The sequence below is a fragment of the Prunus persica genome, chromosome G4, assembly GCF_000346465.2.
Source record: "Prunus persica cultivar Lovell chromosome G4, Prunus_persica_NCBIv2, whole genome shotgun sequence".
Classification (NCBI taxonomy): domain Eukaryota; kingdom Viridiplantae; phylum Streptophyta; class Magnoliopsida; order Rosales; family Rosaceae; genus Prunus; species Prunus persica.
Window position 1 is genome coordinate 4,178,562 of NC_034012.1, and position 25,155 is coordinate 4,203,716.

Below are 25,155 nucleotides of genomic sequence, written 5' to 3' on the forward strand. Positions count from 1 at the left end.
ATACAAGCTTCATATTAGCTCCTTCCTACTAGAAAAGATGACTTCTAAAAAGAAGCAAGGGGAAGGAAGAACATTATCTGCAATGAATCCAAGGCTCTCAGTCCTGTTTCCAATGATATTGTGACTTGTGAGAGGGAAAGGCAAATTTGTAAGTTTACTGGATGCAGCATAAATTGCTTTGGTCTGGATTTAATCCCAAACAATCTATGAAATCCAAACTCAACCAATCATATTCAAGCAAACTGCCAGGTGTGCCTCACTGTCCCATACCATTAAAACCACTCAGACGATATTTCCAAAAGAAGGCCATCTCTTCCCTTCTCTCTCTCCCCTCGAAAAACCATGCCATTAACAGCAGCAGCAGCTTTGCAGTCATCTCTGTGCTTCTCTTCTCATAATCCTCCACCATCATCATCTACTGCCTCCAATTCCCAGGCATTAAACACAAGCACAAACACCCAATTGGCTGCAAAACCCAAAAGCCTCCTCCAAAAGCACCCTCTCTACACACCCACCCACACCAAACTCTCCCTCCAATTCAAAGAGAAAATCCTATGCCTTGAAATCATGGGAGTTGATGCAGGCAAGGCACTCTCCCAAAACCCTTCTCTCCACACAGCCTCTCTTCACTCCATCCACTCCATAATCTCCTTCCTCCAATCCAAAGGCATCCACCAAAAGGACCTGCCCAAGATCTTTGGCATGTGCCCCAACATTCTCACCTCCAGCATCAAAAGTGACCTCAACCCAGTTTTCATCTTCCTCTCAGAAGACCTCAAAGTCCCAGAACACAGCTTCAGAAAGGTCATCAACAAGTGCCCCAGATTGCTTGCTTGCAGTGTAATAGACCAGCTCAAGCCAGCTCTGTTTTATCTTCAGAGACTTGGGTTCAAGGACCTGGATGCCCTGGCTTACCATGACTCTGTGCTGCTGGTTTCAAGTGTGGAGAAAACCCTAATCCCCAAACTGGAGTTTTTGCAGAGCTTAGGATTCCCAAGAGATGAGGCTGTGGGGATGGTGCTGAGGTGTCCTGGACTGCTAACTTTCAGCATTGAGAATAACTTCACGCCAAAGTTTGAGTACTTTTCTGTGGACATGGGGAAGAAGTTGGAGGAGCTGAAGCAATTTCCTCAGTACTTTGCTTTCAGCCTGGAGAAGAGGATAAAGCCAAGGCACAAGGAGGTTGTGCAGAGGGGAGTGGAAGTGCCTCTGCCATTGATGCTAAAGAGCACTGATGATGAGTTCAGGGAGTTGCTGAGGGAATTTCGGGGTGGATGAGATGAGCCAGCTCTGCCAATTTGTCCTCTCTTTTTTCTCTCCTTGCAAATCTTCAAGACTGTCTACTTTGTTTATTTTGTTTTACAAGGTCATCTTAGATTGTGTATTTGCACAGTTTGGATCATTTTTAAAGCTGTTTGTGAATAATTTTGTGGGTTAATCATTTTATTAGTCGCTGAATTTTAAACCCGATTTGCATTTGAGTCCCTCAATTTTCAAGTGGCTACTTCACTTTGCTAGTTTAGCGGAGCTTTTTTGTGTCTTTTAAACCTTTGTTACTGAGAAGGGCGATAATATAGTAAACTCATACACACAACATGAGTTTGAATCCAGGACTTTGCTTGTGGAGTAATTACTTGAAATCACTACATTAGTGGGTCATCTGCGCTAATTATACATAAAATAATAGTCTATCAAAATATAAATAATTAAAAAACAAAAAAAGAATAAAAGTCAAATCCAACAATAAATTCTATATAAAAATATATATAAAAATATTGACAGGGCCAAAAAACTGTCTAAATTAAAGTTCCAAAGTTCAAAGGAAAATGTCTTAACTATTTGTTTCTTATATGGATATGAAACCTAAACAACCCTTTAAAAAGAATTTGCAAGTTTCCCTGAATTAGCAGCTAAACCTTCAGAAAACTCGATGATTGAAATAAATAAATAAATAAAAATGGGGAGAGTCGAATTAGCAAATCTAAACTAACCCTTAATAGAAATTAGAAAGTGAAAGTGCGCGTTTTATTACATGGCTCTGTTTGGCCGTTGTCCCATGGTTGTGGCGCTTACACATAAACTCAAAGTCGATTATGTTCTTCCACTTTGACCGACCTCTCCCCAAAACCCCTCACACACACACACACACACACACACACACACACACACACACACGCTGTAACTCTCTCTCTTGCTCTCTCGCTATCGGCAACTCGTCCTTTTGAATCGTTTATAATTTCATTGGGGAAGCAAAAAAATGTTATTTTCTCGGGGATTTTCTCGGATTGGAAGAAATAGCTTCAATGGATTGTGTCGGTGTTTGCGCTTTCGTCGTATGGACGCACATCAATTATTTGTCTCCAGCATTTATTCTCAGTCTCTAAGTGAATCGACCCAGAAGGTAATTTGGGTCCATAAAGCTTTAGATTTATTGTTTAAGTGCTATATATATTTCACTGCTTTAATTAGTGTATGTTAGTAGATTTTGGGTTGCAGAGATTTCTTTTCTTGGGGATTGCCGCCTGTTTTCCATGGCTATAGGCACCAAATTCACCATCAAAGCAGCTCCATAGTTGAGGTGAGGTGTTGGGTTTTAATATTTTTACTTTTCTTTTGGTTGCTACATACCCATTTTGTTCGTTGAATGCCAAGTGTGAAAGCTTTGAGTTCCCAAGTGTTCAAAAGACACATTTTTTTCCTTGATTCCTGGTTGATTATGCAAAAGTTTCAGTAGTTAGGGTATGTGATCAGCCTCTGGATGGAATGTATGAATGATGTATTGTCGTTTGTGGTACAATTACAAAGAAGATTAATTTTAACTTTTCGATGCTAAATTGGCTTATGCCCCTTTCTCTTAGAGTTTTGTTTTTTTGTTTTTTTGTTTGTAAAAGATACTTGTTTTGTATTTTATTAAGATGCTTAGATACTGCCTTACAGGAACCACTTGACCCATTCTCCCTTGTTTCCGATGAGCTGTCACTTATTGCTGACAGGTTGCGGGACATGGTAGTTGCTGAGGTATATGTAATTTCTTTCTCCTTTGGCTTGAATTAATATTACTCTATGGATGTATATGTTTGAAAGGGAAAGTTGATATTAATGGTTTCATAAGATTCAAATGTAATATCATAGATCATAACTGATCTTCTTTCTTTTCAGGTCCCTAAGCTTGCCTCTGCTGCTGAGTACTTCTTTAAAATAGGGGTGGAGGGAAAGAGGTTTCGTCCCACGGTAATAGCAATAGTACTAATCAATTGTTTGACTTTCTCTGTTTCACTGAATATCAAGATGTTCTATACCTGGATAGCAATTTATCTTCTGTCTCTAAGTTCATGTCACCTATTGTTAGGAAAATCTGGTTGAATAGATATATGGCTTGTTTTTATATTCAATGTCCTTGGTTTTATATGTAATACTATGACAAATCTTTTAAAACTCTTGAGTTCATTGCTCTATCTAGCCGTAAGTGACTTGAGGCTCACACCTCAAGTTGAAAGGTTATCTCTTACTTACCTTACACACCCCTTGTGGCTAGACCTATATACATGGTTACCCTCTAGTTTTTCTTTTGTTATGCTTGTATTCCCTGTAGTTTAATAAAGGGGGAAAAGTGAAGCCGATTTTCAGCCACTCCCTTGCTTTTCCCACCCCTCACAACAGTTTGAGGAATTTTTTTTATTCATCCTACTTCACCAATGTTACTAAAGTACCCTTAATCCTAATGCTCTGTCTCGTCGTTTGCTAGCTTTTGATGGCAGCAACCATGCAGCCATGGTTGCTGTTGTCCATGGCAGCACCCCTACATGCAGGCAGAGGATGTTGCACTGATGGCAGCTGCTATGGGGCACAATCATTATTGTTCTTATTTAGAATCTCAAACATGTCCTTTTAGGTAATTTGCAGGAGGATAAAATTGTAATTAAAATTTATCTTAAAAGGTGGGTAGGGTGAGTAGTTTGAGGGTGGCAATAGCGCCATTCAAGAGGAAAACAATGGAATCTGTTTGATGGTACAGGTACAGTTTCAATCATGACCTTGTATGAGATGTGTTTGCTCACATTAGTTCAAAATTTTGAAGAAGGATTAGGAGAGGGAAGTTGTCTTTTGCTCAAAATTAGGTAAAAATTTTGAAGAATGATTAGGATACATAAAGTATTTTGATCCAACGTTGTTTTTTATTTATTTATTTTTTTGGCTGAGTAAAATCTTATATTCTAAGGAGAAGGGGCAAATTTTCAGTGTGCAAGTAATGGTTTTCCTTAAAATTAACATGTTAAATATGAAGCAAACCACAAGGTGTGTGTAAGTATTAACAAAAGAAAAATAAAAAAACCACTTGGGGTTCAATATAATTAGGTCTGGCCACTGGGGTGTTTCTAAACTTTACCCTGAAACACGTCCAAACCATAAACCTTTAACCCAAAATCTTATTTACATTTATATATTATTGTTGTAACTTTGACTGCAAGTCAAGGAATCAACATGTGCGAACGGTCTATCTAATACTTAAACATTAGGCTAAAGCTTTATGCACTTAAATACTACTAATCTCTGTTCAGTTATTTTTTAAAATTTTAAAGTTACTTTACTTAACATGCAAACACTTCATACCCTATACACTTAGTTACTACTATCTCTGTGTCTAACATGCAAACACTTCATCCCTACCTTAGGTTTTCCAGAATAATGATTGCCATAAATTCTGAAAGTTACTCAACAATTTTATGCTACATGCAGGTCCTATTGCTAATGTCAACAGCTCTGAATGTCACAGTACCTGAACCTCCTACACAGTTGAGAGAGGCTTTGTCAACGGAACTGCGTGCAAGACAGCAATGTATTGCAGAAGTCACAGAGATGATTCATGTTAGTATTATCTTTGCTGATGATCCTATTACTGTTGCTTTTATTTCGATATATGCTACATAAAACTGGAATAATATCTCTGCAATGTACTAATAAGAGGCCAATTCATTTGTGTTCTTCCAAAACTGTTTTCTAATGGCTTGTTCTAAGCCCCGCAGAGGTGGACGTGCACGAATAACAAGACTTTTTCCCCCAAAGCTAGTGCTCTAAGTATAAATTTATCATCTTACCTTTTCGTCCCTCCAACTTATCTACAATACTATAACTTAACTCCTATATCTATGAAGTTTCTAGTTACCTTATTAGGAATGCAGTCTGTATTATAATGTGCACATCGAGGATATGATAGTGCTCTTAAGACTTCAAGCCTAAAAAAGCTTCTAATGTAATTAGTTTCATTTGTCAGGTGGCAAGTCTTCTACATGATGATGTATTGGATGATGCAGATACAAGACGAGGTGTTGGTTCATTAAATTGTGTAATGGGAAATAAGGTGTACTTTTGGTTCACTAAAATTGATCAAGTTTCCTGTTTTTCACTTATAAGAACATAATTTATTGTAATGCCTCTATTCTTCTCTCTTCAAAAGTTTGATTATAAGTATAGGGATGGAGGTGTTTACTGGAGTATTGGAGAGTTTATATTGTTATAATTATATATACATGTAAGAGCGTCCGCATGCATAACATTAAGTATTTACATAGGGAAAGTATCATGTTTCTTATTAATGGTTAGATTTTAGTCCAACGACTTAGACCATGATATGCACCTTCCTCAGTTTGATAAATACTTGACCTTGCCAGAAGTGTGTAATCCATGGGACTCTTACCATGCCCTTGTCTTTTACACTGCTAGTCAACTGATATCTCTGTTTCTATTAGAGTTTAGTTTGCGGCCTGTATATGGCTGCTGCTGATCCCCTTTCCTGCTAAATGACATCTGGTATTAATTCTTGCGAAGTATTGGACATTGTAATATTCCATATGCTGAGTGCTACAATATATCATGATATCTCTTTCTTTTTATTTCCCTTCTTATTAATGATTCTGTGCTGGGAATTACACAGTTATGGAAAGGTTTTGCCTGATATGATAGTTGCTCTTCTTTCCATCATTGAATGCAGTTAGCTGTTTTAGCAGGGGATTTCCTGCTTTCCCGAGCTTGTGTCGCACTTGCCTCTCTAAGGAACACAGAGGTAAGCATGTATTATTATGTACTAATGCACTGAAATGAGCAATAACACACGGGGCTATGTTAGATGGACTCTGGCTCATCTTGTTTCTTGTATAGGGGACTCTGCCACAAATGGTCAAAAAATTCGATACGCTGTGCTGGCACTCCATTCTTAGAGTAGTTGTATTTCATCCCCATGTCGTAAAGAATGTCAATTAACTTTAAGCCAGGATCTTGATGCTTATTAACCTACAGCTACAAAGTTTTTCCGGTGGGTGGGGTGGGGCCGTGGGGGGAAGTTTGTAAGTACCTATATGACAGAGATATGGAGCTCACAGTCAAATGGTAGATTGCCAGGGTCCATAATGTCCCTGGTCCACCTCAGAGCCTATCTTATTACTTTTCATAAAAATTAGTCTGGCAATTCAAAGATGAGGATGCCTATCCATTATTATATTGAGTTGTATTGAGATGGGTATGGACCAAAGTGCCTAGTCCAAGCAACACAGATACAGGGATGTGTGTTCACATTAGTTTTTTAAAAGATTATCTGCATATTTTTTGTGCATTTGCAGGTTGTATCATTACTTTCAACAGTTGTAGAGCATCTTGTGACAGGTGAAACCATGCAAATGACTACTACATCCGATCAACGTTGTAGGTACACTGCTCTGCTGCTTCTATCATATAAATACATTTTGTTTGCTTTTCGCTATTTGCTCGGTAGGTGATGTGAGTAGATGTTTAGACCAAGTAGTGATTATGATGCATTGACTTTTTGATCTTTGTTCCGTTTTTTCCATTGTCAGTTACAATCCTATTCCGCTCATAATTTGCTTTTGAGTTATTAAACTACTGGGTCATAAAAGTATATCTGTAGGCATTCATAAGGTTTGGAGTTGGCTTGCTATGTCTTGTAGACTGCTTCTTTAGACCTTTTTTTTAACGTAAAGAAATTTGTATGGGGCACTCTAATTTTGTGTGCCCCCTTTTTTCTTTTTCAATTAGTACTTAATTCTTAAGGAAAAAGAAAGGAGAGGGGGGTTGGTATGATAAGTTCATGTTGTTTGAATTTTCATGCAACAACTTTAATTTAGGGACTTTCAGCCTGTCCTGGAGGACCATTTGACGATGTAGGGGTGTTGGTAGTATGTGGGGTTTTATGATTTTCATTGGGTAAGAAAAGGGTAGACAATTGGGGTTATGAAGAGAAGAAAAGAAAGTTGGGGGGGTTATTACGACGAAGTGTGCTGTGTAGGGAGAGCAGAAGAGTGAGAAACAATTTTCCATTACCAAAGTACTCAATGTTCCATTATCTATGAGTGCAAGCAATTAAGCTTACATGTAGTTTCAATTTATCCTTGTTCATGTTATATATATAAATTTTTATTTTTATTTTTTCTGATGATGTTTCTTGATTTATGTTTCATTAAGATTTAGACGTTGCTAATAATGATAAAATTTGATATTGACTGCAGCATGGAATATTATATACAAAAGACGTATTTCAAGACTGCATCATTGATTTCAAACAGTTGCAAGGCAATCGCCATTCTTGCTGGGCATACAGCAGAAGTTGCAATGTTGGCTTTTGAGTACGGAAAAAATCTGGTTTGTGAACCCTTGAAACTCCTTTCCCGATTTATTTTCTTGAGGAGCAAGCTGAGTTCTAAGATCTTTTATGAGTTTGCGCGTATATGGAGAAATACTAAAAATAATCAAAACTAGATCAAAGTTTCCTTCTAGAGCTCAAATCATGGATATTTTCTGATGGTGCATGCATGGGCATAATAACCATCAGAAAATATGTATGTATGGATGGATGTGTCGATTTGTGTTTGTTTGCTTATGTATATCAAGCTGATATATATATATATATATATATATATATATATTTTTGCCCCTCAGGGATTGGCATTTCAATTGATTGATGATGTTCTTGATTTCACGGGTACATCAACTTCTCTTGGAAAGGGCTCTTTATCTGACATCCGCCATGTAAGTATTTGATTGGTTGTGTGAGATTTCCTTGTCTGAACAAATGAGATTTGTCTATCTATCTCGCTTTCTTACTCGTTACTGAGCTACTAGGTGCCTCTAATGGCTAAGTTTGCTAGCTTAGTTTGAAATTGTTGCTGTGTCTGTCAGCCTTATGAATGGTTTGAGTTGTGCTAATTAGTGAAAACAGTATTGGTTTTCATTCTTTTTCTTTTCAATTTTGGAATGCTCAACAAGCTTGCTTTTTTCTGTCAGAATGTATGGTATGCTTGACCTTAAGAAAATTTATATTTCAGGGCTAGCATTTTTTCGTTTAGCTTGTTGAAGCAAACTTTCACTTTTTGATTCATAGCAAAATGAGAGAAGTTGTCAACTATCATTTTCCATGCTGCTTTGTTTTGAGCTTTCATGTTTCAGATACCTGGTTTTGTCATAATTATGTGAAACTATATAATGATTTTGTAGGGCATCATAACCGCTCCAATATTGTTTGCCATGGAAGAGTTTCCTCAGCTGCGTGCAGTCGTCGAACAGGGCTTTGACAACCCTGCTAATGTTGAACTCGTAAGTTTGTATAATCTACTGGCAAGTCCTGAAAGTCTGGCTTTTCTTTTAAATAATCTTTCCTTCTGCCAATGTCCTACTACCTTATATTTGAAATTCCCAAGTTGTACACGTACGCCTTAATTTTATTAAATTCAATTCTTATTGTTGACTTCATGATATATTTCTGGGAAACACAGGCTCTTGACTACCTTGGTAGGAGCCATGGGATACATAGGACAAGGGAGCTAGCCACAAAACATGCAAACCTTGCCGCATCAGCAATCGAATCTCTGCCCGAGAGTGAAGACGAAGATGTCAGAAGATCAAGGAGGGCGCTCCTAGATCTCACCCACATAGTCATTACAAGAACCAAGTGATGGAGAAGATATGCACCATAATGACATAATAATGCGTTGAAGCTCAATTAATTGGTCATTGTCCCTATTAAGGATGAGGGACAATTTTCCGTTGTTTTCATCATATTCTTTCAATTCTTCCCCTATTTTTGTTTTTCAAAATTTTTTTAGAGGACTACATTTTGCTTTTCTTTTTTCTGTAAAATTTTCCTTTATCCCTCGTTATGTAAATTAAACTCTGTGGAGAGTAAGGATATCACATAATTCTCTCAGATTCTGATAAAATGATGCACCTGGGATCGCATTTACTCTGCTTTAAGAATGAAGCTAGCAGTAAATTTCATCTCTGAAAGGCTGTGTTGGGATGCTTTCTCGAGTCTTATTTGAGCTTTCTTGTATTAACAAATAAATACCAAAAATTTTGTTTAAACACTCCCAACAAAAATATACAGATAAAATACCAAGCGCAGTTAATCGAAAAATGTACATTCTTCATGAAGACAAGCACTAATTTACAGTTCACCTATATCCATGGTGCAGAGATTCTTCATGAATATTGCAAAGTTTGAACATTTTGCATACTTAAACTTGCTGGTTCTTCAATTGCAACCTTCAAGCCAAAACTGAGTTCCAAGGGAGTTCAGATGATCCGCTAAATAATGAACACATCTTGGGAGATGAACAGAGCCCATGCATCCTACAACCACATAGCATCGCTTCATTACTCATCATCATAATTTCTTGGGAGTTATTTTTGTTTTAATTCTTTAAGTTCTTTTAAAGGTTAAATATATATGTATATATATTTACCTGGAGGATGGAGAAGGCCTTTTCAGCAAGGTGCTTTTGAGAAAGTGTTGCTCCTCTTTGTTGCAGTTTGTCTGGGTGGAGACAGAGCCTTGCTTTCTGGTAGGCTTTCTTGACCTGTGAACTTTCTATTAGGCTTGTCAAAGGAATTGCATACCATCCACTATCAGCCCAAAGAATCTGATTAAGTCAACACCAAACAAACACACCACCATATAATTAACATTAATTTGACTTTGGGGATTTGAAAATAGTATTGAAAGAGGAAAAACTACTTAAATTCCAAGATCTTAATTACATGGTGTAGTGTTGAAAGCAGCAGACGAATGTTGGATTCTCTGCCAGCTGACCATAGCCTTATGTCTTCATCCAAAAGCTCCATTTGAATCTGGCATTTTAGACACAGCATATTGATCAAATTTTTGTTCCTCAATCCGCATCTTACGAAGAAGGGAAGAATTCATTTGCTCATATCGTAGCTCAATATTTCAGAGAAGTACAAAGTTTATGTTGATTAATTAAACTGATGTACTTGAACTAATATGACACGGTTATGCAGAATCAATCGTAAAAAGACTCACCTCTTTTTCTGAATGTTGGTTTTCATCTTCAGCAACCCATGTTCTTTCTTCTTCTTCTTCTTCTTCTTCCTGCAAAACATGTAGATTGGAAGTGAGATGTCATTGAACCCTTGGCCTTGTTAGTACTTAATGTTGCTACATGCCCCTTCAAAATAAACCACTAATACTTTACCTCTGGAGATTGAGTCATTTCATGAAGTTCATCTCTCTGCTGATGATCTGAGTATTCATCCGCATTATTAGGCCTACCTGAATCATATCAAACACACAAATTACATCTACTCTTATGTTTATCTTCATGAAGTTTCAGTTTAAAAAGCAACAAATGATCACCTTCTTGATCCATTCCAACAGACTGCTCATTCTCCTGTTGGGTCAAGCTCCCTTCTTTCTCAGAATTACTGTGTGTTTGAAACTTCTCTTTGGCCCAAGCAATTGCTTCTTCAATACCACCTGCTTCACATGTACCCTCCCTATGCTCAGAATTGATCTCAATCACATAAGAGCTCATCGCTTCATCGTCTTCTTCTCGTTCTACTGCTCGCATTACTTCTTTTTCATAATCAAAAACACGATCCCGAATCCCAAATTTGACCTCATGTTCTTGACAGAGTGAAGAGACTGCTGAGGATGGGGAATTGAGCTCTAGATCATCCACAGATAGCTTGACGCTTCGATATGAATTGGGTTCGAGACTAATGGTTTCTGGGGACAAGACCTTTCTTGTAAATCCAAAATAGGAGTTTCTAAAACTTTCATCATGTGCATTTCCCATAACTTGGTTTTCAGTGAAAGACATGCGATTGCAATGCAGAGATGCTGTGCCTTGTTTCTTCGAATTTTCTTGTTTGGTAGGCAGCATAGTCGATGAGTTCCATCTACATGGTACATTTAGTGGTCTGTAGCAATCAAGAATGTGTTGACTTGAGGAACTCATAATAGTTGGGTTTGCTAAATTTTTCAAACCAAGTGGATAAAGTTTTGGCCTTTTGGTTAGATCTAGGCTGTCAACTCCAAATAAATAAGAACCCGACTCATCTTCATTTCAACACATGTTAAGAACATAATTTAACTTATACGTTGGAAGAGATTTCGAGTTCAAATACTAACTAATTAATTTTAAAAAACAAGACTATATTCGCACGGATTTATCTGATCAAATTATTTTTGTGTCAACCCAATAAATCCAAAGCATAAAAGAACTCAATAAATCCGTTTTTCAAAAAATTAGAATGAAATCTATGGGGAAAAAAACAGAAAAATAGGAAAGAATCAAACGATTTTTTTAAAGTTCCCGCTATACCCCTATCACGGACAAGAACGAAAACAGACACCCGCCATCATTATTTAGTTTTCCCTCACTATACCCAGAACTTCAGCAAATCCAAGGCAGAATAGAAGCAAATATAAAGCAACAGAAAGGGTAAAATCGTCAAGAAAAATAACCGCTGTGAAAAAACGGTTGGGCATACCGCGAAATGATCAAGTCACACTACCTGAGCTTTGAAGCGAAGGAGGACAATGCCACGTCATCTCCGATGATCGGCCGGAGAGGGCTGAGCTCCTCCGAGCTCAGCACCGACGACGAGTTGGATTTCGCCTTCGAGTTCGGCCTCGATCGCTCTCTCGACCTCCGCTGGCCGCCGTCGTCGTCCGATCCAAAGATATCGCTATAGAACCCCTCGCTCCTCCCCGGAATCCTGAAAGCCGGCAAGCTCCGGCCGCTCTTATCCGCCGTTAAACCAAACTCCGGGGGCCGGAAAATCTCCTCGTAGAAGGAAGTTGTGCGGCCGGAGAATTCGCGCGGGAGGACGCTACGCGGCGGTCCCCCAAAAACGTCAGCAAAATCGTCCGGATCGAGCGTCTGGCAGTCATCCGCAGCGGCAAACACCGAACGCGTGGAGACGTGCTCGGCAGAGCGGCGCCGCGGGAGGGTCGGCATTAATCCCATGCGCATGCGCCACGACTCATCCATATTTGCAGCCAATCAACCGGAGAATTTTAATTACACAGTGTAAGAAACTAAGAGAGTGTAGTTTAATGTGTTGTTTAATTATATATAGAAGAAGAAGGGATCATATGAACAAAAGGAACTTTGACAGAAAGCTATCAACTTTTTTTCTCTCTTCCTTTTCTTTGTAATGGGGGTTGGCTTGGCCCCTCCGAACTTCTTTATTGCTTATTGGGGTTTTAGGATGATTGAAATGTTGATGATGGATGGAATGTAATGTGTGAAAGGTGAAGCCTTTGTTACCTGGAAAAGATGGGGTTTTGTTTCATTGCTTTGTCCCCACAAATATCATGCTAGATCATCTTTCACTGCTTGCACACCAACCTTTTGGATTTGGATGAGTTTGTGTTTGTTGGATCACTATTGTTGTTCTTTCTCTGCCCCTCTAATTGGTATAAAATTAATTATCTTTGCTCAAATCATGTAATAGAAATTTATTTACATAATAGAAAAAAGGGCTAGCTTCCCCAAGACGGGGAGATTCTCCGATAAGTATAATCTTGGCTGTTGAATTGCGTTCATTAAATATGTTGGTAGTCTCTTAGATACAATCCAACGCCCGAAATTAGAAGTATGTAACCAATCATTAACTTAAATACTTATCAGAGAATCACCTCCCGAATACAATATATATTTACTTTTGAGTCAAAAGCACAAACTTGAAAATAAACATGCCATATTGTAGATCATGCGCCAAAGTCCCAAAAGTACATTTTGAAAGTCTCAATTCGGTGTGAGAAGACTGAACAAATCCAATCATATCAGATTTTATCAGCCAAAAAAGAACCCTAAAGACTATTGTTTTCCTAGAAAAAAAAGTTGATGCTATTTACCACTCAGTAGAGGGAGGGAAGGAGAAATGTATTCAAACAGAAAATTAAAGCAGAAAGTGTGGGTGACTAATGTATTTGTTCAACATCTAGGATTTGTTGTCTTGGATAAAGCTGATTGAATTTATATTGTTAATGAAATTTGTTCAACATCAAAGATTTGGTGTCATGTATGATTAAAAAAAAATATCAGTCACAGTGGAAGGGAATAATTGAGGGAAAGCAAATCATGAAAAGCACTTTCATGTTTCTTTTACCTCTTTCTCCTTTTTGCATAGCACTTCAAATTAATATATCTTTGGTTCGTTTGATTGATGGTGTACATTTCCTGCGAAATTGATTTCATTAGCTTGAGAATCTTTCTGATATGAGACTTTTGGCCTCATACATGAATTTTGCTTGGTAAATTTGAAAAGAATTAAAACAGTTAATATATATCATTGAAAGTGAGGGGTTTTTTTATATGTTAAGCGTGTTCTACAGTAAGAAAAGTGCACACTTCCTCTTTAAAATTATTTAACAATATATTTCAATGATCAGAATCGCTTATAATTTAAGTTATTCTTCATAATTTCCGTGTAAAAAATCATTTAGATCTGAAGTTGTTTGGTGCCGTTTCATTTGCCCCTTTGTTCTCTCTTGGAATATTGTACTCCAAGATTTATCAGATACATCCCACATTCATTTTAGCAGTGCTCTCTGGTTTACCGTTTCAAATAATATTGTAAGTTTATCTGTTTTACATGTTGTGTTGGAGGAAGTAGAGGCATATTAGTTACCTGAAATACTATATAATTAAGAACAGATTAACTATATGTAGTAACCTATCTTTTAATTACTTTATTAAGATAATCATAACCAAGAAAACCAGACAGCCAAATATTGTATAATATCTGAGGAAAAGTCAGCTATCAAAAATAAATTGGGGAAAAGCTTTTGTCTCCAACCATTTCTGACAAGCTTATAAAATGTCTGTCTGAGCTTTTCATATTCAATTTTTTTCTCTTAAATTTCTTATTAAAGGTTTCCTAAGCAAAGGTAAGGGATGTTTTGAACCGTGCATTATATTTCAATGATTTAAATTATATAGTTTTTATTCCTTCAAAGATTATTTCTGCAAAAAATCATTTGAATTCAAAATTATTAACCACTCAATTCAATACTTGAATTCGAAACTATTTAACTACTCAATTAGATGATTAATATATATATATATATATCATGATTGCTTCTGTTCTGTATATGGTACTATTTAGACGGTATGGTGGAACAGTAATTGAACAATTTACTGACAAAGTGTTAGGAAGGTAGGTGAGGGAAAGGATGGCTGATACCTCAAAAGGGGACAATGCTTGGCACAAGTTGATTGATAAGAAAAAGCTTTATGCCTACACCTCTCTACTTTACAACACTTGTGCTGCTAATAATCATCATTCTTTCAAGCAAAGCTAAACCTCAGTGCAGAGAGAGAGAGAGAGAGAGAGAGGCATAATTGATGCCACAAGAAAGCATAACCTGGCGGTGCCAATAAAGAGAGCAAAGCCCATATTGCTAGTGGCAGCTTGAGACTTTTCAATAATAATAAACATAATCAAATATATTTCCTCACAGACTTTGTCTGCTGTTTTTGCGATGTGGTCCAAAAACATAACCCAGAGACGAGTGTAAATGGAGCTTCAATATGTATCAGCTTGATCACATATGCTGGTCTTGCTGTTCGGTGTCTCAAGTTCTGCATGCATCACTTCTTTGGGCTATATTTATTTTAGCATTAAAGCAGCTTTTTGGTTTGACCACATTGTCTGCCCAAGGCAGCTTCAATCTAAGTTCAGGCTGTGAATTAAGCCAACCCAGTTATATGATTAACGTTGCCTCAGCAAAGATTGAAAAGAATAAATGCTACACTGATACTAATACTATTTCAACCCTTTTTGTGCATGTAATATATGGCCTTTTCATGAATCAAATTCAAGTTCTTGCATTTGTGAAAGATCCAAAAGACGAGATCGAGGATATGCTTCCAACAAGAAAGGGCTCTGTCTCTCAGACATCTTACATGACAGGACACAACGTGGGCAGGAACTAAATGCAGAGCTGGTGTTTTAGTTCCACACAAGATTCATCAGGTGCTTCAAACGCTAATTTAACTTGGGTAAACAAAGATTAGTCACAAGTCATTATGAATGATGATATTAAGCTAAGATTAGTGACAGATTAATATGAACGACGATATTAAGCAGCAAATATGTATGCAACAATGGATTTTTTTTTTTTTTTTTGCAATGTGATATTCTAAACTACTCTAATGTAGAACATGGGGATTAAATTCGGGTGCAAAAGGGCGGACATACTACATTGGCCAATTGACCCAACCCCCACAACAGTAGAATATTTGGCAGTGGGATAGGTTGGCCATGAAGCAGACATGCTAGGAAGTTCCATGTGTGGTGTGGCTCTCAACATAAAGACGCCCTTTTTATCTCCTCAATGCAAAAGTAGAGCCCCCAACAGCATATATATTCCTACACGAAGATTGCTTCCACCTTTTCATCTTTCCAACTTGTGGTGAATGTGGATATTCAATTATGAGATGGCCTCGATGAGAAACACTAAACAACAAACCCTATTTTTGGTTCCATGATAAACTCTCTGATAAATATTTTAAAGTACTATACATTTGGTTTGCATATGAGATATGATCAATAATGGAGGAGACAATATTAAAAGTTGTCAAGTGGATCACGTGTAAAGGGGACCTTGAACAATTTCCAGAAAAACCATGCTTTCTGTCTTTCTTTTTGTACAATTGATGATAATTCCACTAAGCAACAAATGAGCAGAAACGAAATTGGGAAGGCCACTCAACATTTTGGCTGATAATTATTTGTTTCCTTTTACATATTGAAGAAAGAGTGGTGGGGGTTAGGATTATCATGTACACATTGGAAAGACTACGACCAAAACTGTCAACCTTCCAATTGCTATCTAACTAGGTGCTGGAATCTGTTACGAACGTACGAGTTAATGAAACAGTCTCCTGAAACCATGAACTGAAAGCTCAAAAAAGCGGATCTTTGAAAGCAAGCCTCTGAGATAACCAGAAAGTGATTCCTCTATATGATGGCACAGCTGCTGTTGTCAAACGTGCGCTCCCGAACATGTGCGTAATGATTTAATTGCAGTACCGAGTCTCTTATTCCACTGTCGGGTTCCATGTGCATAATGATGTAACTGCAGTACCAGGTCTCTTATTCCACTGTCGGGTTCCATTACAAAGTACATGGGCATTGCCTGCGAAAAAAAAAAAAAAAAGCAATTGCATACTTGATGTTAATAGAACTAAAGAGTTATGAAGCGAAGGAAAATATCGGATTGCTGTTCTCTGCATTTCATATGACTTAAGGAATTAACCACAGATTGGAAACTCTGGACTGTAACCCGACCCTCTGTGACTCCTTGCAGCTGAAAACACCCTCTCAACCCTGCATTCATGTCGGTCTTCTCAATTCTAAATGCAGAAAGGGAATCAATATGCTTTCAACGTACTTACAAGGGACAAATTTGAGGGTTCAGTTTCCTTACTGGAAACAAACACCTCTCCTGACTACCTCACCCTTGGCGTGGAAGTTAACACAGTAGGGGTCAAGTACATGATTCCCTATCTGAGCCCTTAGTCTCTATCACATGTTCTTTAACATCACTCTTTTTTCCGGTTTTTCTTTTCTGTTGTTTTCTGTAAAGAAATAATTTACATTTTCCTTTTGGGTCAAATGGCTGGACTACACACAACACAGGGTAGAGAAGAACTATCATGTCCTTAAACCCCTAATCCACCTTTGCCTGGATTTGAACCACTTTCTACCATATGCTTACAAAATGAAATTTCTTTATTTAAAGGAAACTTTATAGAAACTGAAGAAATCTTACTAGGTAAACATCCCGTCTAAACAAAATACTCAGATGAAGATCCAACGTTGTAAATGTTCCCTCCTCATCTGTAGCCAAATACCAACTCTATCAGATGCATTTTCTGAATCTACAACTAACAGATAAATACATTCTCCGAATAGAGCAGAGAGCTAGGAAAACACAAAGAAAAAATACAAATGGGAAATCAATAAAGAAGAATAAGGCCTTACCATATTAAAGCCCTCAAAGACAGAATCTCAACAGCAGAGAATGCTGAGTGGAGAAAAATTATCCTCTTTGCAGTCTGAGCTCAGAACAGTTCTTGTTAGCTTTGCAAATGTTCCTGATGTTGGTGTGATAGGCATCCACGCTCAACAAACCGTAACATAAGGTTGTCTGCCTCTTTGGAGTTTCCTTCTGACATCAGTCTCTTGGTCACCTTCTCACATAACTTCAAATCAGGAATCAGATTCCGATTGAACATTCGACAAGCCACTTTGTATGCTGATAGAGGAGTCCCTTTTCTCAAATAACTATCCATAAGAACATGGCATGTCTTAGCATCAACTCTTGCAGCTGTTCTCAACACCTTACCCAGTAGTTTATCAGCCTCCTCAAGCTTCCCAAAACTACAAAGCTTCTCAATCACTTGATTATATGCTGTTTTGCAATTTTGCCTTAAGAACATCTTCTCCAATAATTTTACTAAATCGTCCACACTACCCGTTTGACAATACCAGTGGATCACTGTCCTGTATGTGACTGGAGTAGGATCCAATCCCTTACCCAGCATCTCAATCATGAGTTTGGTTGCCTCTTGTATTCTACCTTTCTTTCCCAACGCATTGATCACTGTTGTATAAGTCATTGCGTCTGGATGTTTGTTGCTGAGATACATGTCATCAAGCAATGACAAAGCAGTTTCCAAGTCATCCTTTTGACAATATCCATGAATAACAGTTGTAAAATTGACAACATTAACAGCACACCCCTTGTTTAGACACTCCTCCATGAAACGTTTAGCCTCATTTATCTTCCCTTCTCGGCAGAGAGACTGAATTAGTAAATTAATTTCAACTGGGTTAGGGAGAAAACCCTTATTAACCATTTCTCTGACCATATCACAGGCCTCAACCAGTTTCCCTTCCCTACGGAGTCCATGCATCAGAACACTATAAGTGATGGCATTTGGTGTCCACCATTCTTCCTCGCTCATGTTCATCATCTCTCTTGCCTCTAATGAGTTCTGACTACGACAAAGCCCGTTTAATAAGGCCGTATATGATACGGTATTTGGCTTGCAACCATGCTTGTACATGTGCTGAAGCATCTTTTTAGCTTGATCCACCTTCCCAAGCCGGCAATACCCGTTGAGAACAGCAGTATATGTTACAACATCTGGTGTGCAACCTTTTGAGAACATTTCATTCACAATTTCTTTTGCCATGTCAATCCTACCATCCTTACAGAACGAATGTACTATTGCACTATACCCAACCTTATCGAACCGAAATCCCTTATCTTCTGCTTCCCTTAAAAACTCAACAGCCTCATCTCCATAACCATGCTTAGAAAGCATATGGACAAGATTATTATAAGTAACCTGGTCTGGTAATAATCCACCATCATTGGTCATCTTCTCAACCAATTCCCTCACTTCTTTGACCCTCTTCTCCTTACAAAGGAAACCCATCACAGTATAGTAACTAACTTTATCCGGAAGGCACCCTCTGCTTGGCATTTCATCAATCAGCTCCAATGCATCTTCAACACGATGCACCTCACAATACCCCTTTATCAAGCAATTATAAGTGACAACATTTGGTGCAATTCCAACAAGTTGCATCCTTTCCAAGACCCTCAACGCCTTCTCCAACTTATTCCCCATCACCAAAGCATGAATTGCAGTGTTACATATTGACACATTAAGCTCAACCCCAGCTTTCTGCATCAACGTCAACACACGCATGGCATGCCTCAACTTGCCAGCCCGGCTATACGAAACCATCACATAACCAAAAGCTTCAGGGCTACGCTCAATTCCCCTGCGGGCCATGAGCCGAAGAACCCTCTTAGCCCCTTGGCACAACTTAGTCTTGCTAAGCACATCAAGCATTGCATAGTACACAACTGGGTAATGTTTATACCTCCACTGCCTATCAGCCCAATAGAAAAATTCCAGAGCAACTCTCTCATCAGCCTGAGACCTCAGCACAGCACAAACTTGCCTTGCCTTCAGGCTTCTTAACAAGTTCCTTAATTGTCCTTCAAGCTTTGGGTTCCAGCCTGACCTAAGCTCAAGTAACCTGCAAACCTCTCTCACCAATGGGTGCCTAAACTCATCTTCATCTCCTTCAACTCTAACAAAGTTTTCCTTTTGTTCATGAACCCTATTCGACGAACCCAACACCATTAAATCGTCGTCGTCGTCGTCACTATCCTTTTCTTCTTCACCATCAGGCTCTTCAATGTCATCAAAGATATCAAATTTAGATCTTTGATCATCTTCGCAATCATTCTTCGTACTTCCCAAGAAACTCCAGTCCCCCAAATCTGGAGCACCCAATTTCCCAACTCCATCATACCCATTACGGGTAGCATCAAAATCATCACTTTCAACAGAACGAGCTTTGATTTTAGAGTCAAAATCAGAGCTGGGGTCAGAGCTTCTTGAAGAAAATGATGAGAAAAATGCAGCAAGCTCCACACAGGTTAATGGGTGCTCAAAAAGATGGCTGGTGGGTTCAAAGGCAATTGCTTTTCCGATTCTAAGGTAACAACTACGACCAAAGAACATTGCAGTTACTATTCCAAACAAAAGATGATTAAAAAAACCAATCTGATATGAACAATTTGACCAGCGAATGTGACTAGAAAATGTTTGTATGAACTAGGTAGGAACTGTGAAGAAGAAGGGGAAAAAATAAACGAAAATGCAAAACGGCGAGCAGGTACGAAACGACGACGTATTCATATGCTACGGGCTGAAAGTATAAAAAGGCGCGGGCTCTCGATGCATAACAGTCCCAACCCAAGCCCGTCCACAACAATGTCAGCCATGTTCTTTTGAGCCTTTTTTTTTCTCTCTCCTCTTGATTATGGTCCCTATTTTTTAATAGGCTTGATTACTGTTTTCCAATGGGCTCGAATATCGGTCTTAATTTATTATTTGAAACTTAAATTTTTGCACTTAACTCAAATTTCTTAATTTATTACGTCATTAACTTAACGGTTTTGTAAATAGAGCAGACGAAAAATGGTAAAATAGGACATGAAGTAAAGTTCAGTGCGAAATTTTGAGTTGTAACTAAGGAATAATTTGAGAGCATGAAGAAAAACAGTAATTAATCATTAGCAGAAAATTAAGAACAAAAATGGAAAAACGTAGAAATTAGAAAGCCTATTTATTTATTAAAGCCTAATAAGATTCTTCAGTCAAGTTCTTTTCCTACCAACCTGCCTGCCTACCTACCAGGTAAATTAACGTAGATACATAGAGCCAATAATTCTACGCCACGTAGACAGATGCCCCACCGATAAAACCGTTTATTTCCCGGGCCAATGTGCAGACCAAATATTCCCCTTCCTTTGCGCCACCTCTCTCCTCTCTCTGGAAAACTTCCGACTTAGACTCTCCAATGGCGGCCGAGGACCACAATGGCGGTCGATCGGCGCTGATCTTCCTCGGGACCGGGTGCTCGAGCGCCGTCCCCAACGCAATGTGCCTGATCCAGCCCTCCAATCCCTGCGACGTATGCCCTCAGGCGCTCTCCACCCCCCCGGACCAAAACCCTAATTACCGGTAATTGAAGTTCAGATCTGTCATTGTGTACTTGTTTGTTTGCCGAGAATGTTGAGGAAAATGAACATTTGAGTGATTTGTGTTTGCAGGTGCAATACATCGCTTTTGATTGATTATTGCCCAAGTGATGGCAAGCACAGTTATATATTGATTGATGTTGGAAAGACTTTCAGGGAGCAAGTGATTCGATGGTTCACTCGCTATAAGATTCCTAGAATTGATTCTGTGAGTTTTCTTTATGCACATTTTTGTCTCTCGCGTGTATGGCTAGTTATTATTTTCAGAACATTTGGCCTATTAAAATCAATGTTTTAGACGAATGCATGTATATTTTTTGGCTTGGATAGTTGTACAAGACTTCAACTTTATTTATAACACTATACGTTTCGTTTTGTATTTGAAAGCTTGTTAATGCTGGGAATATATAAGAACTAATTTTTGTATCAACTGCAGATTATTTTGACTCATGAACACGCTGATGCAGTTCTTGGTCTGGATGATATACGTGCTGTTCAACCATATAGTCCCACAAATGACATTGACCCTACTCCCATCTACCTAACTCAGTATGCAATGGAGAGGTACTTTGGGTGAACTTGGATACTGTTCTGTTCAAACGTTTTGACCAACATCAACTCCGTTTGCTTTTTTGTTTTATCTAGATATAATTGTGATACTGATGACCATATGATTCTTTGATGTGCTTTTGGTATCTAGTTGGTCCATCTGCTTTCATTGAAATAGTTCCTAGAGCAAATTTTTTTGGATGTATGAATGTAAAATTTTCCACCATGATAGATTGGTCATGGCAACACGAGCCTTAGTCTGCTTTCATGAATGCAGACTCAAAACTTAGGATTCACATCATAAAATGAAAATTATAGATGTTACTCATGAGAAGACTACTCTAGGCATTTTATCTTCTTTTTTTTTTTTTTTTTGTCATTCAGTTTTTATGTCTAAATCGCAGTTCACCTTATTATGCTTGTTGTACCTTTGAATAGCATTGCAGAGAAATTTTCTTACTTGGTGAAGAAAAAAGTTGAGGAAGGAAAAGAACTGAGACGAGTAGCACAGCTTGACTGGAGGATAATTGAGGAGAATTGTGAAACATCGTTTGTTGCATCTGGCCTACAATTTATTCCTTTGCCAGTTATTCTCGCTAAACCTTTTCTAGTCAGACATAAATATCCTATTCCTTGTTTATCTTCTAGTTTCATACTGCTATTCCTCAAATGTAGGTGATGCATGGGGAAGATTATGTCTGTTTGGGTTATCTATTTGGTGAAAGATGTAGAATAGCTTACATATCTGATGTGTCTCGCTTTCCTGCAAGCACAGAACATGGTGAGTGTTGATTAGTTCCTTGTACTTTAGGGATATTCCTTATACTATCAGTGCACATTGAATTTTATACCTTAATTAGTTATGTACCCTTAATCATTTCAATCATGATTAAGAGAAATCTGAACTTTGTTAGAGTATTTGAAGATAAGATGTTTAGGATCCCTTCTTAGAACATCGTCCTATTATCTGGGTTGGTTTTGCCCCTTCTACTCCCAACTTCACCAACAAAGCACCGGGAGAAACCCTTTACGAAGGAGAGTATGAATACTTTGGGTCAATTTATCCCTTCCATTTTAGTTTGTACTTTTGTGATGAATCCATTAATATATGCAGAGATAATGATGACAGGTATATCTATCACTTTTAATAAGAAAAATGTTTTATTAAGTAAATTAGTTCATTGGCTACGGGGATTGTTCCTTATGGAGAAGCATTTTTTAGAAACTTTCTCAGCCTGTAGTCGGGACAGTCAGTTTTTGACATAAAAGGCCTTCCCAAAACATCTCGTGGTGTGAACACCCCCACTATGTAGTTCACCATTGTTTTTGTCACGTGTAAATATGATGCGCTTTGTCATTTTCAAGGCATTCTCTGTGTTTCTTTGTAAAAAAAATGTACATTTGAATTTATATTCTGGCCTAATTTTGCAGTCATTTCAAAAGATGGAGCTGGGCAGTTGGATCTTCTTATCTTGGACACTCTATACAAGGTCAGTAGAAAGTCTGTTTTCACACACCGTCATTTGTACAGTTATACTGACTCACCCTTGTAGGCATTGAGATTGCATTTGGGATAATATGCATGCCATGCAAGTAAAATAATGTATCTCAACAGATGCAAATGTACAAGCACGAGCATAGACACATGTGCACAAATTCACGGTGCTTGGTTCTAGGCAGATTTTTTTTTTTGTCCGTCAGTTCTACATTCTCTTTTGGAAATTTTATAGGGAAAACTATATCTTTCATTTCATTCTGTTACTCCTCCATTGCAATTCTCTTGCTTTTCATCCTCTCACTCCTTCCACCACCAACCCCACCTTCTTGCTTTCTCTATTTGGGCACCCCCTAAGTCAAGGATGCTGCCATGGCATCCCCCAATTGATGTTTTTCCATTTATGTTGTCCTTTTAGGTAATTTCGTACAGTGTCATTCTAAAATATAATTGTATATTTTCATTCATACATCAATCTGCATTCATGTATATTAGCGGAAATTGCGATTTCAAACTCTGCTAACTCATGTTCGTCCTTTCATTTTTGGAGCTTCGCTCGTCTTGCATTTCCTATTATTCTCAAGGCATATTCTTCATAATCTGCTTTGCCTTTTGTTTCATTGCAGACTGGATCCCATAATGTTCACCTTTGCCTCCCACAGGTTTGTTTTTTGCACTAAAAAACGTCTGCATTTCTTATAGCCAAATGTTCATGTTTGTGAACTATAATGTTTGCAGACTCTTGAAGCTGTGAAGAGGATTTGTCCAAAACAAGCCTTGTTAATTGGAATGACTCATCAATTTGATCACCACAAGGACAATAAATTTCTTACGGAATGGTCTGAGAGGTAAGAATTATGATCACTTTCCTTTATTCAATTGGATCGCAGTCCCAGTGTTCTGTGGCATTGATCTTCTAGCTTTAGTTTAGAGCTAAATTGACAATGGTACTACTTTTGTAATGCACTTTCTGTATAGGTGCGAAGTATCGCGACTTAAGAAACTTATGCTTTCAGCATTTCTGTTGTTTGAATATAGGGAAGGGATACCAGTGCAGCTTGCGCATGATGGTTTGAGAATCCCCATAGACCTATGATAAGGTGTGTTTGCATTCTTAGAACTCTTTCAATTAGTCAGGCAATTTGTGAATTTTGGTATTAATGCAAGTACATATTTGAACTGCAAAGAATACTGAGAACTTAATTAAATGGACAATGAAACATCTGGTTCTCAGTATAACTTATTTAAAGAACATAATATGGCAATTTCGTTTCTTTTGCTTCCTTTATTTTGTTCTTTCTTTTCTGTTCTCCTTTCTGTATATCTGCTCCCTCTTAACCTAGCATAATTGTACATCCATCATCGATGGAGTGATGTTCCTCGTTGAATCCTTTCCTCAACCTCCCTCCAATTGAGACCACATGCATCTTTGAGTTTTTAAGTGATGTGAAATGAGAACACGTAACAGTGGGATTCGAATTGAACAGCATTAAAGTCGTTTGAACTAATGAATTAAAATAATATTTTTGTGTCTCGTGTTATCTTTGCAAATATCAATAGAGTTGTAAGATAAACAAAACTGCTCATGTTTTTCGATGTTATACATGCAGGTTAATGTAGGTGTGTTTTAAAATGATATATAGTATATACTATATACAGTTTCCATCCCATGTTTATGGGAGGAAGCAGTTGCAATATTCTTGAAGCTCACCTTATCGTTGCAGTGACTGAAGAGGTAAAATAATTTTACAAGGATTAGGAAATTTATGCTCAAAAAACTCGAATTATGATGGTGAGCCTTGTAATTTTCTTAGCCGGTGATTGATGAATCATAGTTATTGAAGAGAGTGGATATAAATTTGGAGGCACCTCAAAATTTAAAGCTATGTTAGAGGAGCAGGTGGAGCTCCTGGAAACACTTGCATTAAATAATTCTTTTCATTTTTTCCACTCGGATAAGTGTTCAATCTATGGAATTCTGTAGTTACCTTTTCTTTGTAACAACAATGGAGGGGGAGGAATTCAAATTTTTGACATCTTTCATCGATGAAATAAAACGTCGCACTAGATTAAGAGCTAATTAGTAATAATTCGAATGATGTGATAATTGTGGTGTACAAATTTGACAAACAGATTAGTAAGCCTCACGAGGAACAATAATTGAACACTATTAGTTTGAGGTTTCGAAGCTTGAGCCAAATTATAATTATGTTTT

The 25,155-nt window shown here is 37.9% G+C and overlaps 5 protein-coding genes across 8 annotated transcripts; 3 read left to right on the forward strand and 2 right to left on the reverse strand.

Annotated features, from left to right (window-relative positions):
* LOC18780427 (transcription termination factor MTEF1, chloroplastic) lies at positions 69-1,608 on the forward strand. The gene has a single exon (XM_007211598.2). It carries the CDS (start codon positions 343-345, stop codon positions 1,276-1,278), a length of 936 nt encoding a protein of 311 aa, XP_007211660.1. The 5' UTR covers positions 69-342; the 3' UTR covers positions 1,279-1,608.
* On the forward strand, positions 1,929-9,287 carry LOC18778449 (solanesyl diphosphate synthase 3, chloroplastic/mitochondrial). Its single transcript, XM_007211674.2, has 12 exons — positions 1,929-2,401; positions 2,483-2,578; positions 2,938-3,018; positions 3,160-3,231; positions 4,738-4,866; positions 5,273-5,359; positions 5,990-6,061; positions 6,615-6,700; positions 7,518-7,650; positions 7,948-8,037; positions 8,503-8,601; positions 8,781-9,287. Exons 1-12 carry the CDS (start codon positions 2,258-2,260, stop codon positions 8,958-8,960), a joined length of 1,269 nt encoding a protein of 422 aa, XP_007211736.1. The 5' UTR covers positions 1,929-2,257; the 3' UTR covers positions 8,961-9,287.
* Positions 9,346-12,687, reverse strand: LOC18778521 (J domain-containing protein required for chloroplast accumulation response 1). 2 transcript variants are annotated; one of them, XM_020562553.1, is made up of 7 exons: positions 11,824-12,687; positions 10,661-11,205; positions 10,500-10,576; positions 10,328-10,396; positions 10,045-10,134; positions 9,750-9,926; positions 9,346-9,636 (listed from the first exon to the last, which is right to left on the reverse strand). In XM_020562553.1, the coding sequence occupies exons 1-7, from the start codon at positions 12,300-12,302 to the stop codon at positions 9,592-9,594; spliced, it is 1,482 nt and encodes a 493-aa protein (XP_020418142.1). In that variant the 5' UTR covers positions 12,303-12,687; the 3' UTR covers positions 9,346-9,591. The 2 variants fall into 2 exon arrangements, with proteins under 2 accessions (XP_020418142.1, XP_020418141.1); XM_020562552.1 differs by having other exon boundaries at positions 10,661-11,226; positions 11,824-12,685.
* LOC18778857 (pentatricopeptide repeat-containing protein At1g09900) lies at positions 15,887-20,134 on the reverse strand. 3 transcript variants are annotated; one of them, XM_020562548.1, is made up of 3 exons: positions 17,308-20,134; positions 17,096-17,163; positions 15,887-16,459 (listed from the first exon to the last, which is right to left on the reverse strand). In XM_020562548.1, the coding sequence occupies exon 1, from the start codon at positions 19,872-19,874 to the stop codon at positions 17,403-17,405; it is 2,472 nt and encodes an 823-aa protein (XP_020418137.1). In that variant the 5' UTR covers positions 19,875-20,134; the 3' UTR covers positions 15,887-16,459; positions 17,096-17,163; positions 17,308-17,402. The 3 variants fall into 3 exon arrangements, with proteins under 3 accessions (XP_020418137.1, XP_007214696.2, XP_020418138.1); XM_020562549.1 differs by lacking the exon at positions 15,887-16,459 and adding an exon at positions 16,468-16,650; XM_007214634.2 differs by lacking the exon at positions 17,096-17,163.
* On the forward strand, positions 20,580-24,992 carry LOC18781423 (putative hydrolase C777.06c). Its single transcript, XM_007211590.2, has 10 exons — positions 20,580-20,879; positions 20,969-21,104; positions 21,333-21,460; positions 21,884-22,031; positions 22,121-22,226; positions 22,877-22,935; positions 23,567-23,602; positions 23,679-23,788; positions 23,979-24,040; positions 24,551-24,992. The coding sequence occupies exons 1-9, from the start codon at positions 20,716-20,718 to the stop codon at positions 24,034-24,036; spliced, it is 945 nt and encodes a 314-aa protein (XP_007211652.1). The 5' UTR covers positions 20,580-20,715; the 3' UTR covers positions 24,037-24,040; positions 24,551-24,992.

Excerpts from the sequence above, each read along its gene's own strand:
- LOC18778521 (XM_020562552.1), bottom strand. The coding sequence starts at position 12,302 with ATGGATGAGTCGTGGCGCATGCGCATGGGATTAATGCCGACCCTCCCG. Across the intron at positions 10,397-10,499 it reads AAATGACTCAATCTCCAGAG|GAAGAAGAAGAAGAAGAAGA; the intron begins GTAAAGTATTAG and ends CATGTTTTGCAG. Across the intron at positions 9,637-9,749 it reads AGGCCTTCTCCATCCTCCAG|GATGCATGGGCTCTGTTCAT; the intron begins GTAAATATATAT and ends ATGTGGTTGTAG.
- LOC18778449 (XM_007211674.2), top strand. The coding sequence starts at position 2,258 with ATGTTATTTTCTCGGGGATTTTCTCGGATTGGAAGAAATAGCTTCAAT. Across the intron at positions 8,038-8,502 it reads CTTTATCTGACATCCGCCAT|GGCATCATAACCGCTCCAAT; the intron begins GTAAGTATTTGA and ends ATGATTTTGTAG. Across the intron at positions 8,602-8,780 it reads ACCCTGCTAATGTTGAACTC|GCTCTTGACTACCTTGGTAG; the intron begins GTAAGTTTGTAT and ends TGGGAAACACAG.
- LOC18778857 (XM_007214634.2), bottom strand. The coding sequence starts at position 19,874 with ATGTTCTTTGGTCGTAGTTGTTACCTTAGAATCGGAAAAGCAATTGCC.
- LOC18781423 (XM_007211590.2), top strand. The coding sequence starts at position 20,716 with ATGGCGGCCGAGGACCACAATGGCGGTCGATCGGCGCTGATCTTCCTC. Across the intron at positions 21,105-21,332 it reads AGATTCCTAGAATTGATTCT|ATTATTTTGACTCATGAACA; the intron begins GTGAGTTTTCTT and ends TATCAACTGCAG. Across the intron at positions 22,227-22,876 it reads TCCTGCAAGCACAGAACATG|TCATTTCAAAAGATGGAGCT; the intron begins GTGAGTGTTGAT and ends CTAATTTTGCAG.
- LOC18780427 (XM_007211598.2), top strand. The coding sequence starts at position 343 with ATGCCATTAACAGCAGCAGCAGCTTTGCAGTCATCTCTGTGCTTCTCT.